This window comes from Paramisgurnus dabryanus, chromosome 4 (genome assembly GCF_030506205.2).
Source record: "Paramisgurnus dabryanus chromosome 4, PD_genome_1.1, whole genome shotgun sequence".
In the NCBI taxonomy this organism is placed as follows: Eukaryota; Metazoa; Chordata; class Actinopteri; order Cypriniformes; family Cobitidae; genus Paramisgurnus; species Paramisgurnus dabryanus.
This window is the reverse complement of record NC_133340.1, coordinates 16,330,959-16,344,911: the sequence shown is the minus strand read 5'-3', so window position 1 is coordinate 16,344,911 and position 13,953 is coordinate 16,330,959. Positions and strand designations below refer to the sequence as shown.

Here is a 13,953-nt window from a genome sequence, read left to right as displayed (position 1 = left end):
TATTTGTTTCAAAAGAAAGGGGTAAGCAGTGGACTGAGCCGTTGGTTGCAATTCACAACCACACCACTAGATGCCGCTAAAATTTACAAACTGCACCTTTAAATGCTTGTTTAAGTTGTCCTTGACTGAAATCAGCTTGCACTGACATATCTTAAAATTTATTAGTGCTATTCTTTTGCCTCAAGATGCACATCAGTAATGTTTTTGTGTAAGGTGTGTATGTAAAAACTACTTTAATGTCTTATATAATCAGTGTTGGGTGTAAGTAATTAGTTACTGTAATTTAAGAACTTTTTCCTTAAAAAAGTAAAGTAAGAGATTACTCTTATTTTGCTTGTAATTTAATTACTTTTGATCCAAATTAACTAAATGCATGGACTGTAGAACAATAATACAATAGTGGATTTAACGTCAAACTTTAAAGTCTAACGTTACATGATTTTTATTTATTCGTTTCACTTTAAATACTTTTGTGAGTTAATAAGAATGATGGGAACACTCGAGTCTAGTGTAGTTTTAAATTCTTACTATTAACTGGCTGGTTATTAGCATTAATATTACTAAGATATTGGCCATTTATTAATTCCTTAAAAGCATATATGATGCCTGAATTTGCAAAACCTTGTTCTACACATCCTTAAAGGTAGGGTAACAGATTTGATCCTGAAACATTTTTAGTTATGCTGGTTAGAAGTCTCCTCACATCCTGATAGCAATCACTGTGTTAAATTGTTTAAATTTATTTGTAGAAATGTATATAATTGTATATAATAAGCGGCAAACGCGTAGGACCAAAACATTTTCAACCAAGATTTCGGTCTGAACGGACGTTGCCTTTTTTATCCCTCATCATACGTAAGCATAATTTGAATGCCCACCGTGCAGCGAGTCCACGCAGACACCATACGTCATCAGCGTGTACACGTGCGCTCATCTGTCTGTAAACAGGGAGAATGGCAAACTTTTCTGCAAAATTGACAACCTACACAGGAGGCACAAAACGAAAGACATATTTTATAACAACAACAGTAAAAACTGCCTGGATCAGCAAAGAGCAAAACCCAAATTAATTCTACCCCATTCCCACCAATACTTTACTGAGTATTAATAAGCAGCAATTAGGACTTTATGAGGCAAAATTATTTAATAGATAGTTAATAATAAGAATTGGACCTTAAAAAGTGTGACCAGGATAATTTATGTACTTTTATGATTATTCAAGCCGTTTCAAGCCTATCTTGTATCATTTGACCAAATAGGATTTAGAAAGTAGTAATACTATATTAAAAACTTATTGGAAAGAGTAATTTGTACAGTAATATAATAACACAATTTACCATGTATTTTTTTATTGTATAACATAACACATATAATAGTGCTAAAAAGTTTGAACATTAGGGGGCAGTTTCCAGGACAGGGTTTAGATCAGGGTTCCCCAAATCTTACCCTTGAGGGCCAGAGCAGTAATAGTAATTATTGAAATTAACATTAACAAAGATTAATAAATGCTATATAAGTGCAGTTCATTATTAGTTATGTTTACTAATGTTAACTAATGAACCTTATTGTAAAGTATTACCGTAATGAGTACTGTAACTAGAAATTAATTACTTTTTTAATAACTAACCCAACATACAGTATAACTAAGGCGTAGTCTTGGATTAATCTAAACCCTGTCTGGGAAATCGCACCATAATGTTCAAACCTTTTTGCATTATATAATGTGTATTTAGATCAAAAACAGTTTGTTACAAAGTTTTAGAAAAAAAACTTTTTGATTTAGCTTTTTTATTCACAAATTAAAGGATCAGTGATCTAAACCTGGATGAGTATTTGTCATGGTCTTTATTTAAGATATCAAGGTTATATTTTCAAAGAATGTTCTTTACATTATGTAAAGAACATATAATTACAAAAATGACATTAACTGGGTTTTCACAGGCAGGGTCGCGACTGGTGAAGCCCAGACCTAAAATCATAGTTAAAACATTTTCATCCAAATTCATGACCCTACTAATGCTCTTGGTTTGGTTTCAGAGTAACTCCCTAGAGCCATGTCCTAACCCAGTGGTTAGTCTTCCCAGAACAGAGGAAGCAGAGAGTTACACGGTTTTGAATTTCAGTGTTCAACAAGCACACGAGAGGAATTTATAGGTGTTAGGATGCTTTGGGCCATACACGTTCTTACAGCTAAAGGGATAATTCAGTCAAAAATCAGTCAAAAATGAAAATTTTATCACCATACTCATCCTCATGCTATTCTAAACCTGTATGAGTTTCTCTATCCTGTCAAACACAAAAAAGAAGATATTTTGATAATTGATGGTAAGCACACATTGACTACTATAGTAGTATTCATTTTTCCTACTATGGAAGTCAATAGGTAAACAATTCCGTAAAAATTACAGTGTTACTTGCAGCTGATTGCCGGTAACTTACCGTAGATTTAAATTTATGTAATTTACTGGCAACATTTTGTTAAAAGTTAAATGAACATTAAACACAAGTCTTTACAGAGTAAAACTAAAATAACAGCATCAAGCAAAGCATTCTGGGAAACAAAATCTGAAGCAAGAAACAGAAAAATGTCGATGTTGATTTCTGGTTCCCAGAATGCTTTGCATGAGGCTGTTATTGTATAGTTTTGTTCTGTAAAGACAAAGACTTGTTAATATGTAAAAAATTTAATTTAACAAAATGTTGCCAGTAAATAACCTAAATTTAAATCTACAGTAAGTTACCGGCAACTAGCTGCAAGTAACACTGTCATTTCTACATAATTTTTTTACAGTGAACCGTCAACTGTGTGGTCATCATCGTTTATCAAAATATCTTAATTTATTAACAGAATAAATAAACTAATACAGGATTAAAACAACATAATGATGAGTATATGATGATCGAATTGTAATGTTTGGGTGAACTATCACTTTAAAAGTGCTACAGGTTCTCTTTCACAGCAATAGAAGCATCATTTCATTTTTTTATTTTTATAGTCTAACCCTTTCCCATACAAAGAACCTTATGCACAAAAGAAAGGTTTTATGGATATCGTAGAGTCTTTATGGAACCATACAGTCAAAAATGGTTCCTCTAGGCACCGCATAAGACATACATTTTTAAGAGTGAAAAGCGTACATTGTTTTCTCAATGTGACACATAACAGATATCTTGTCACAGCACGGCACGGAATTTTGGGAAACAATTATGTATATTTAATACTTCAGATGAACAGCAATGATGGTCCTAAGATTGACTGGAAAAGTAACAGTGCTGGTAGGTATGAAAGCCATCCGAGAATGACATCATCACTGTTTCCTTGTGAGTACAAGCCACAGAAATGAATTGTGAGTTAAAATTCTGATGAACTAAAGGACATAAGTGTATTCGACATTACTACACACCCACAAGACAACACACGTTTACTGGCCTGTGAAAAGAAAACATGACTCGACATTACGTGAAGTTTTTCTGTAGGTTTCTCTGTAAGTCTGCAGACCTCAAGTATATAAGATGAAGCATCAAGGACAGTTGCAGAAGCAGTGTCACAGAAACAGACCTCCAACCGTGTCAATACTATCAAAAAGGAGAAACAAGTAAGAACATCCAGAGCAACTCAATTAAAGATGAAATGATTGTTTAGTCAGATAAAGTGTACTAGTTTTCTGGTTAATATGCATGTATCTGATCTGTACTCTTATGATTCCAATGATGGGTTTTGTCTTTACAGTGCATTCTGGGATTTACATCTTGGTACTGATGCTGTGTGTGAGGTCAGGAAGCTCTGCACCGCACGGCAGAAAGAATGAGCGCAATTCGGACAAAAAGCAATCGGAAAATTGCTCCAATATAAAGCATCAGATTGATAGGATATTCGCATTGCTGAATGATATAACAAAGGTAAATGTTTTGTTTATGATATGTTTCATTAAAATGTGGTCTTAATTATCATTTTATTGAACATTTCTTTCTATTACAATTTTCAGATCACGACTTTTGAAAAAGCAAACAATGAACTTCCTATGGAAAGCAAATGCACACAGGTAAGTTATCGCTTGGCGTTTTACATTTGCTAAATTTCTGATTGTAAATAATGGCAGCTTTGACAAATTGTTTCTCCTACTTTTCAGACAAAGTGTGGTGTTTTGGAGCAGCTTGCAGGATTCTATAGCTGTGATGTAACTTTTCCAAATGACATGATCAAAAAGGAATTGCTAGGCCTAATTCAAAATTTACAGGTAAGGAAATATGTTACACTTTCAGAAACATGTTAAAGTTACTTAAAATTAGGTAATTTAACTATATCTTTGTTTTTATAGATGCAGAGATATTTAAAAGAAGACACATGCCACCTACCAGATGCTTCATGTCCTTCTGAAGTGCAACAACTCTCTATGTGGAATAAGATTGAGTTGCTTCAAGCCATTCTGATGTGTTTACAATCGCTGGAAGACATATGCCTTTCTTAACGGCAAAAAAGTGATCATCTTGCCATATTTTGTTAAAGTTAATTATATATATATATATAATTCTTTGCTTCCTTAAAAATTTTTGTTAAATCAACTTAGATTAACAAGTCATGTCAACAGAGATGAGTTGTAACAACTTATAAGATGTAGTTGAGAAAAGTCAACTTAATTTTTTAAGTTATAACAACTCAGCTGTAGTTATAACGACTCTTCTCTAGTCAAGATAAATAATAGTACGTTGAAATTACTTGTAAATCCGAGTTGATTCAACAAAAAATTTAAAGCAGCAAATTATTTTTACAGTGTTTATATATATCTGAATGTATGCTTTCTAGAATATATTTTAATATTTAATATGTGTAATATTTAAATAAATAAAGCATTCATATGCTGTACATGTTAGTATTTGCATTATTTATATTTTTTATTGTTGTGAATGCTTCAAGACACAAACACAGCTGATTCATTTTAAATATTAATTTTAAACAAAATCTCAGTAATCAAAGCAATTAAATTATAATTATGCTATTAGAGTTTTGTTTCGTTATTAAATAAAATAAAATTTTTACAACAAATAGATATAGAGCATTATTTCCATTCTTTTGCTATCTGTTCTATTGTTTTCATTATTTTTGTGGGAATGGTTTATAATGAGTACAACAAACATTTAAAAGAAGACTCATGGTAATGAATTACAAGGAAAACTGATGTGGAGTAACCAGAGGTTATGAATAAAATATTAAATACCACCTAAAACATATCTATCCTAAACACTTGCAAAGAACTGATTTATCCTTTTCTGCTATCAGCTCTTGACGTCAGCTGACTTACCTGAAACTTACAAGACTTCATTTTTGTGGCTTTGTGATTAATACAGCAAATACTGCATTTAGTACAATGTAAAAACCGAAAGCAACTTAAGCAGTTCTTAAAGGAAAACACCACCGTTTTTCAATATTTTACTATGTTCTTACCTCAACTTACATGAATTAATAAACACCAATCTTTTTTCAATACGTGCACTTTTAATTTTGTACAGCGCTTCTTGAATATGTTAGCATTTAGCCTAGCCCCATTCATTCCTATGGCTCCAAACAAAAGTTTTATTTTGTGCCACCATACTTACTCGTGTAACTACTCATGCAACAGTCTTTAAATAGGGAAAACATGGAAGTGTTTGGTGGCTTCTAAATTCATCCCTGTTTGGATCCCAAGAAATGAATGGGGCTAGGCTAAATGCTAACACATTCACAACGTGCTGTATGAAGATTAAAAGTGCACGCATTGAAAAAAGATAGGTATGTATTAATTCGTTTAAGTTGAGGTAAGAACACAGTAAAATGTAAAAAAATGGTGGTGTTTACTAGTAAAAATGAAAAAAAAAAAAACCTTCATTAAGGAGTTGTGACTGAAAGGGGCAAGACTCCAACACATGCAACTCTATGTCATCCAGGACAGTGGGAAAACTAAAGCAGTCACATTGGAAACGTGAGATGGTTTACTAAAGTCATTTCGAAAGTAGTTTCATGTTTCCCAAAATTCCCACACGAGTGAGGCAGCACATGAGATAATGCTGTGACTGAAATGTTTTTTTGACATCTGGAATTTTAATCTTTTTATGTCATAGACATAAGGACTGACAGGAGCAGGAAGCAGGCTTCGCCTTGATGCTGTAAAAAGTTTCTGAGAAAAGCTAACAGAAAATAGCTTTTAACTATCACATTACTTAATACGGAAATGTAAAAATAGGATTCGGTGAAAGATATTAAAGCCAGTGGTACATTTGTGAGAAAGCAAAACACCGAATAAAGTTTAACGTGACCGTGACTTCTAAATAAAGTTTAAATGTACCAACCCTGCAGTAATAGTAAAAACTCTCAATAAAAAATATAAAAAAAGATTTGAATCAGGAATATTGTTTTTTACTAAAAGCAAATAGTATCATGTTTCCAAAGGGAAAAAATGCATGAACACTATGAGGTTTCTTTCCTTCTTCTTTCATTTGAGAACACCACAGGTTAACATTTTATTAAACATCATTTGCCTTCATAAACTACAAGACATATACATTTAAATGAAAGAATGACTTTGACAAGAGTTATAAATTAGGGTATGTGGTTTATATGTGTCATTTATCATGAACAAGAAGTAATTCAGTCTTGACAAGCAACTGCAGCATCTGCAATGTTACAGCCAAACTGCTTAAAATGAAACCAATTGAATCTTCAGGCTAAAATGGAACTTTTCAACATAAAAATAATAATTATAATAATAATAATAATAATAATAATAATAAAAACTGAAAAAGGAAAAGGCTGAAGTAGATAGCTATGAGACAGCCATCTGATGACTAAATTCCCTCTCCGGTCCTCCCTTATCCCAGCATCCCTTTATGTGTGATTGTCCTGGATCTGCCTTCTTTCATACGTCTGCATTTCACTTTAAGCACCAGATTCACTCCTCACTGGGTCTTTACGACCATTTTTACTTCAGCCTTTAACAACAGCTTATAAATTATATTGTTTCAGCTTCCTCTTCCTGTCTCTGCTCTTTCTCAATCACTTTCCTGACTCACACACGCGTTAACACACACTTTCGCGCACACACTACTTTCTAATCCCAGAAGATGTTAGTAATGTCTGAGTCAAGGCTGAAGATCCAGATCAGCAATGGGGCGGAGATCAGCACGAACGACCAGGACACGCCCCTAAAGGCACGTCGCAGCGCGCCAGTCATGCCAGCTGAAGCTCCGTCTTCCTCGTACAGCCGCAGGTCGCTACCAGGCTCGATGTAGTTTCTGGCCAGGAACTTCAGGCCTTCATCCATTAAAATAACAGGAAGGGACATCTTCAGTACAGTCACCCACTGGGGCCAAGACAACGGCCGGATCTGAAATATTACCTGTAAAGAAAAAAAAATAGGTGAAGTGTGATTGAAGCTACTTTTTATAATTTGTAAAGAATAGCTAAAAAGAATAGATTGTATATTATAATATTATTCATAATTTAAAGTAGTAAGCTATTAATAAACAATACAAGAAACAGTTTATGACTTACGACTAAATACCACCAACAAAACTAAAAGCCACCATAATTTAAGTCACTGAGATGGAAAAAAAACACAGTAACGAAAAGCAGAATTTAACTAAATAAAATAAGATTTTGCTAAATTATGTTTTTTACATTTGTGCATTTACATTTAGGCATTTAGCAAATGCTTTTGTCCAAAGATTAGGAAACAACAAAAGCAATGCATCACAGGGAGGGGCAATAGTACATAACAAGATACAAGTTCACTATTTCTAAACAAAAAAAGTTTTTTTTCTGTCCCCTGTGACAGACCCTTCTTAGTTTGGTTTAGGGAGAACTGGCGGCTCACTGAATCCCACAAGAACCAGAGTCCCGCCCCAGACCAGTGGGCTTTACACTACAAATCAATACCCACAGAACGTCATCAAAAACCGGTTGAGTAAGGGAGTAAGGGGAGACGGAGACAAGACTGCGTCAGCCATCTCCCTGATGCCTGTCTGGGCTTCATACTACTCCCTTACTCGACCCCCTCATCCACGTCAGGAGGAGGGCCGAGCAAGAGATAACATTATGCAAAACTTCTATTTACTCTTTGTTAGGGAATTAATAGCCTGATTTGAGGTTTTATTAGTCTTGTTATGGCCTCGTTTAGTGGATTTTTTTACTTAAAAGGGAGAAGAAAATGAAATGTGGTCAATGTCTATGTCAAGTATTTTTGGAAGAGATGGATTCGCGGGGGTGTGCAAATCAGTGCGTCAGTTTGTGTTAAAAAGTGGTGGGGTCAAAAGTTCAGATGAAAAAACATCAAAGCAGAACGGGGAAAATATTGAATAATGGCGAATCAAAAATGGGCATAGCGTAGGCCGGTCAACAACACAAAAATACTTAGCATAAAACCCTCAACAATGTCGACTGCACATGTAACAGTCCCTACAACACCAGCTCAACTGAACAGTGCCAAAGCACCATACTGATAAAATCACCAGCACGTTAAGTCAATGATTGCAATGAAATTCATTACATATGTAAAAGTAAACACACCATAAGCATAAAACGCAACATATGTGACCCTGGACCACAAAACCACTGTCGTAAACTGCAAAAAATTAGTTTCTTACTTAGTATTTTTGTCTTGTTTTCAGTAAAATATCAAAAAATTCTTTAAATCAATCAAAACAAGCAAAATTATCTGCCAATGGGTTGAGAAAATTTTGCTTAATTAAGTGTTTTTTTTCCTCACCCCATTGGCAGATATTTTTGCTTGTTTTAATCACAAATTCACTTAGATTAAATTTTTTTTGTCTAAAACTAGACTTATTTTCTTAGGTCATTTTGCTCATCAAGAAAAAGCATCTGAATTTAAGAATTTGTTTATATTTTATACTGAAAATAAGACAAAAATACGAAGTAAGAAAGTCATTTTTTTGCAGTGTAGTCGCACAGGTATCGCATGATTTTTCAGAACATTTTAACCAAATGCTTTCAAAAAGTGGTGGGGACAAAATCAGCCATTTCAAAAAGTGGTGGGGACATGTCCCCAGCGTCCCCAGTGTAAATGACACCTATGATTTGTAATTGTTTTCTGAATGTTACAAGTGATGTGCCGGACCGGATTTCAATTGGGAGGTCATTCCACCAGCAGGGAGAAGTGAAGGAGAATGAGCGGGATTTAGTGACCGTTTCTAAAAGTAACACAAGGCAACGCTCAGTTGGGGTGTAGGAATGTATGAAGGTGTGAAAGTATGCTGGTGCAGTCCCAACGAAAGTGTTTTACCTACAAAGACATGTTTGTTGTGATATGTACAACTTTTTGTCTCATTACATAATGTAGCTACTTGTTAAAAATGGTTTTGATTAGTTAGTAGATCCCAACCGCAGTGGATCCCAACTCGGGGTCCTGGCCCCCTAAGGGGGCCAAATATATATATATATATATATATATATATATATATATATATATTTATATATATATATATATATATTTATATATATATTTATATATATATTTATATATTTATATATATATATATACATATATATATATATATATATATATATATATATATAAATAAATATATATATATATATATATATATATATATATATATATATATATATATATATATATATATATATATATATATATATATATATATATATATATATATATATATATATATATATATATATATATATATATATGTATATATATATATATAAATATATAAATATATATATAAATATATATATATATATATATATATATATATATATATATATATATATATATATATATATATATATATATATATATATATATATATATATATATATATATATATATATATATATATATATGCTTATAATATTCTATAAAATAATTATTTTATTTTATTTTATTATTATATTCAAAATAGATGTAGATGGTTGAAGGGGGGGTCAGACTGTCATATGCTGTATGTATTTTGGGGGAGGGTCTTGTTGGAAACCTTTTTAAGCGAAGACCAGAAGACTTGGTTTTCCTCGATCTGTAGTCTTTATTGCAGAAAGCAATCTTCAAATCAGAGCACAGAACCCGGGAGCTGCAGTAACCAAGTCTGACTTAAAGTATACATGCATTAAAGCCATTCGAAAGGGGCAGAAACAATGCCTTCAGGTTACAATATAAACATGAAAGAAAGGTTAAAGCCAGGCAAGAAAGAGCATGTAAACATGATAAACTCACTGAGACCACTTTTTCATCATAACAATTAAGAATGATTCACACTTTTACCCTAAGATTCACTCTTGACTCAAGCTTTGATTGAACCACAAACAAATGGACTAAATCGCCAACTGGAAAAAGGCACAAAAGCCAGCTATTAGCTTCAATTACCTTTCTGGTTTCTTTTATATTTAGGTGAACAGATTCATATGATAATAAATAATAAAACAAAAACAATAACTTAAAATTATATTTCAATAGCCTCGAGGAAAACGGTCGGGAAGCACTGGCTTAGCCAATATTCTTATACAGTAGGTGATGTCATGTCATTAGTATTGCACAATTCAAATCAATTATATATTTCCTAAAAAGTGTTTTGCTTTATAATTCCTTGTTACTTCCTTGTTTTGGGAAACATTACATCATCACTGAATTGATCACCAAAACAAATGCTTCCAGGATTTATTAGGCAATGATTTACCTTGCAGCAGACAGGGCGACATGCATAAACACATTTAACTGTTTCCCTATGTCATGCTTTGCTCAGACATTTCTTTATTTTTGCAGATTCATACTTACAGGAAGAGGGTCCACATACAAGATGAGAAAGTGCAGGGCCATTGAGAGACAAATAGCGCCCACCAGCCAGGGGTTTGACCATGGAGGCATCTTAAGGAGAGACTGATTTTCTGACAAACTGACAAATACACAAACCAAGACAATATGAGAAGTCCATGTCGGCCATCACAACTGTCTTATATTACATTTATGCATTTGGCAGACGTTTTTATCCGACAGTGCATTAGTATTTATCCGTTTTAATTTTGCCAAAAAATGTAAGTAATGGAATTAAAAACAGCATTTAACTAAAAAATATAGAATTTTGCCTATTCAAAAAATAAAATAAAAAAAGTTTAGAAAATCATGTACAAATTTAGAAAATGATGTACAAATACATTTTTAATAAAATCTGACAAGTCCTGATATGTTAAACTAGTTAAAGCATTAATAAATAAATAAATACATAAAATATAATAAATAAATAAACCATTCTCTGCAATCATGTGAAAAAATAGGTCATAGAATTGTGGCTCCCCTGGTGATGTCAGAAGGGGATAATACCACCTCTTAATCTGCACTATCCAACCACGCCACTGCCATTTAGTGCAGAGATCAGCTCATTTGCAATTTAAAGGACACACCCAAAACGGCAAATTTTTGCACACACATAAAAGTGACAACTTCAGCTATAATAAATGATCTATATGATATTTTGATCTAAAACTTTACATATGTACTCTGGGGAGACCAACGATTTATTTGACATCTTAAAGTCTTGTGAAATGTCCCCTTTAAAGACAATGATAACAGCACACTATTGATCAATGGCAGCCGGCAAAATATATGTTTGGTGCGTCATGTGAACATAATGTCCATTTTAAAGCCATATGGGCTATTATTTACACAGAGAAAAGAACAGTGGTTTCTGTTGTGATCACATACCTGTTGAGAGCATTGCACATCTCAATAGTGACCAGCACAGACAAAGCCATAGTCATGGGATATGGAGACTCAAACACTGAGCACTGCACTCCTGCAAACTCGGCATGACCTTCACTGCACTGCAGATAGTGAGACTGACACCAAACAACAAACAGATGCACTGTTACAGCTGAGTCACAGATTATATTTAATACAGGCAGGACAGTCAAAGAACAACTGATCTTTATCTTCTCTTAAAATAGTCTATCAAAGACAGAAATGAAACCAAATGGATAGCAAGACTTTTGCTTTCCATGGGTTTTTCCAACAGAATGATTCTGCAACTAGTGGAGGAGGCTTATCAGAAGAGATAATGTATCATGATAATATATCAAACACAACGAAAGATAGAAAAAGAAAGAAGGAAAAAAGAAAGAAAAGTACAGAATAAAATTACAGAAAGCGTAAATGCTTTTCTGGTATTATTTTGTATTACCAGCTGATAGTAGGTTAGCTTTGGTCCATCATGAGCAGCCATGAACCACCAGGCCGCAGCACCAACTGTAGCTGCTCCAACATAACCTACAAAATCACAAAGAGAAAGAGAGAGAAACAGAGAGATAGATAGATTGGATTAAAATCATATTGGCTTGAATATTCGCCATTTCTGATGAAAACGCATCAGATTTATATGCCACATCAGTGCTATCTTAGGGTTTAGGGATGTTCATATTGACCGGTTAACCGGTAACTAAAGGTAAAAAATTTTTACCAATTAATATAATCAGTTAGAAGAAAAACATATTTGTTAATGCATGGTAGGGCGGTATGACCAAAAATCTATCATTTTATTTCACGGTAACGGTTTATTTCATGTTACATGTGTTTTTTGTATTTGGAATATAAAAAATGATAGGTTTTAACTAAATGCTGACCACAGTTTGCGTAAAATATAGGAAAGTTAAAGTTAGTTCTCTTTCTCATCTTTTTGATAAAAAATGTTTGTATGAGCAAACAGCGCGTCAAACTACATAACTCCAGCAGCGCATGAGTCACTGATATAAATGCGAGTTTTGTCTTAGCTGCCTAAAGTTCTGAAAACTTTACAACAATTAGCGTTATATGTGAGAAGTGCTTTCTTTATTTGGTGATGCAGCTCCTTGTGTGCGATTCAAGAGACCTGTTGCATGAGCACAGAGAGAGCGAGCGAAAGAGACTAGAGTTTTATACGTGGTGTGGCCAACATCAGGGCAGGGTTCCCCAAATCTTACCCTGGAGGGCCAGAGCACTGCAGTGTTTAGCCTCAACCCTGATCAAACACACATTTCTGGTCTTCATGATAACTAGAAAATCACAGGTGGGTAAGTTTGATTAGGGTTGGACCTAGTGCTCCTGCCCTCCAGGGTAAGATTTGGGGAACCCTGCTTTAGTGGGTCCATAATCCATAAAAGAAAACGATGCATGTAGCATGTATCAAAAAGCATGAATGAACCCAGCAAACACAGAACGATAGGCTAACATAAGTTCCTGGTTCCCTTTTGGTTATTTTTTGGGAACCAAATAATAACGTTCTGAGAATGTTCTTCTTAGGTTGTATTTTTGCAACCATAATGTTCCCATATCTTTAAATAACCTAAAAATAACTTATAGAGAATATTCTCAGATGGTTTTTTTTTTGGAACCATGAAATAACATTACCATAATGTTGCAGGGTGGTTATTTTTAAAATAACCCAAAAATAACTTACAAAGGACGTTCTCTAATAATTGTCAGCCACATATAATATATAATATATTACATCAGAGACAAACATTCTTTTAGCAATTTCTTTTATCTTTTTTTTCATTTAGTAACTTAAATATGTGAGTGATTCTGTTCAATTTGACACAATATAAAGAGAATATGATGTTAGTAGCTTTTTATTGTTGTAAAAAATGGAGAGGCGGATAAAACGCTGTGGTATAAGATCTGTTAACCCAGTGGTTCTCAAACTGGGGGCCTAGGGGAGCCCCAGTTTTATGACATTTTATAAAATGTATATCATAAATATCATATATCATAAATATCATACATCATAAATTCTGTGTAATGAAACCTCAGAAAAATTAGGCTACTAACCAACAGCAATACATTGTATACTTTAATGTACGAAGTTTTACGTCATACTTTTTTTTGGGGGGGGGGGCGCGAAGGGATGCAACATACCCAAGGGGGGCAGCACGCTGAAAAACTTTGAGACCCACTGTATTAACCTAAAGTGAATGAAATG

General features: G+C 33.6%; 1 protein-coding gene across 2 annotated transcripts in view; it reads right to left on the bottom strand.

Moving 5' to 3' along the window:
• Window positions 1-6,444: 6,444 nt before the first annotated feature.
• The window catches only part of LOC135785938 (sarcoplasmic/endoplasmic reticulum calcium ATPase 2), a 31,162-nt gene continuing 23,653 nt past the window's right edge, over window positions 6,445-13,953 (bottom strand). The window contains exons 20-23 of one of the 2 annotated variants that reach the window (XM_065295577.2): window positions 12,181-12,266; window positions 11,706-11,839; window positions 10,782-10,899; window positions 6,445-7,370 (exon numbers count right to left, since the gene is read on the bottom strand). In XM_065295577.2, coding sequence (XP_065151649.2) covers window positions 7,083-7,370; window positions 10,782-10,899; window positions 11,706-11,839; window positions 12,181-12,266 — 626 coding nt within the window. In that variant the 3' untranslated portion in view covers window positions 6,445-7,082. The remainder of the gene's footprint in view (window positions 7,371-10,781; window positions 10,900-11,705; window positions 11,840-12,180; window positions 12,267-13,953) is intronic. The other variant, XM_065265189.2, reaches the window with a different exon arrangement.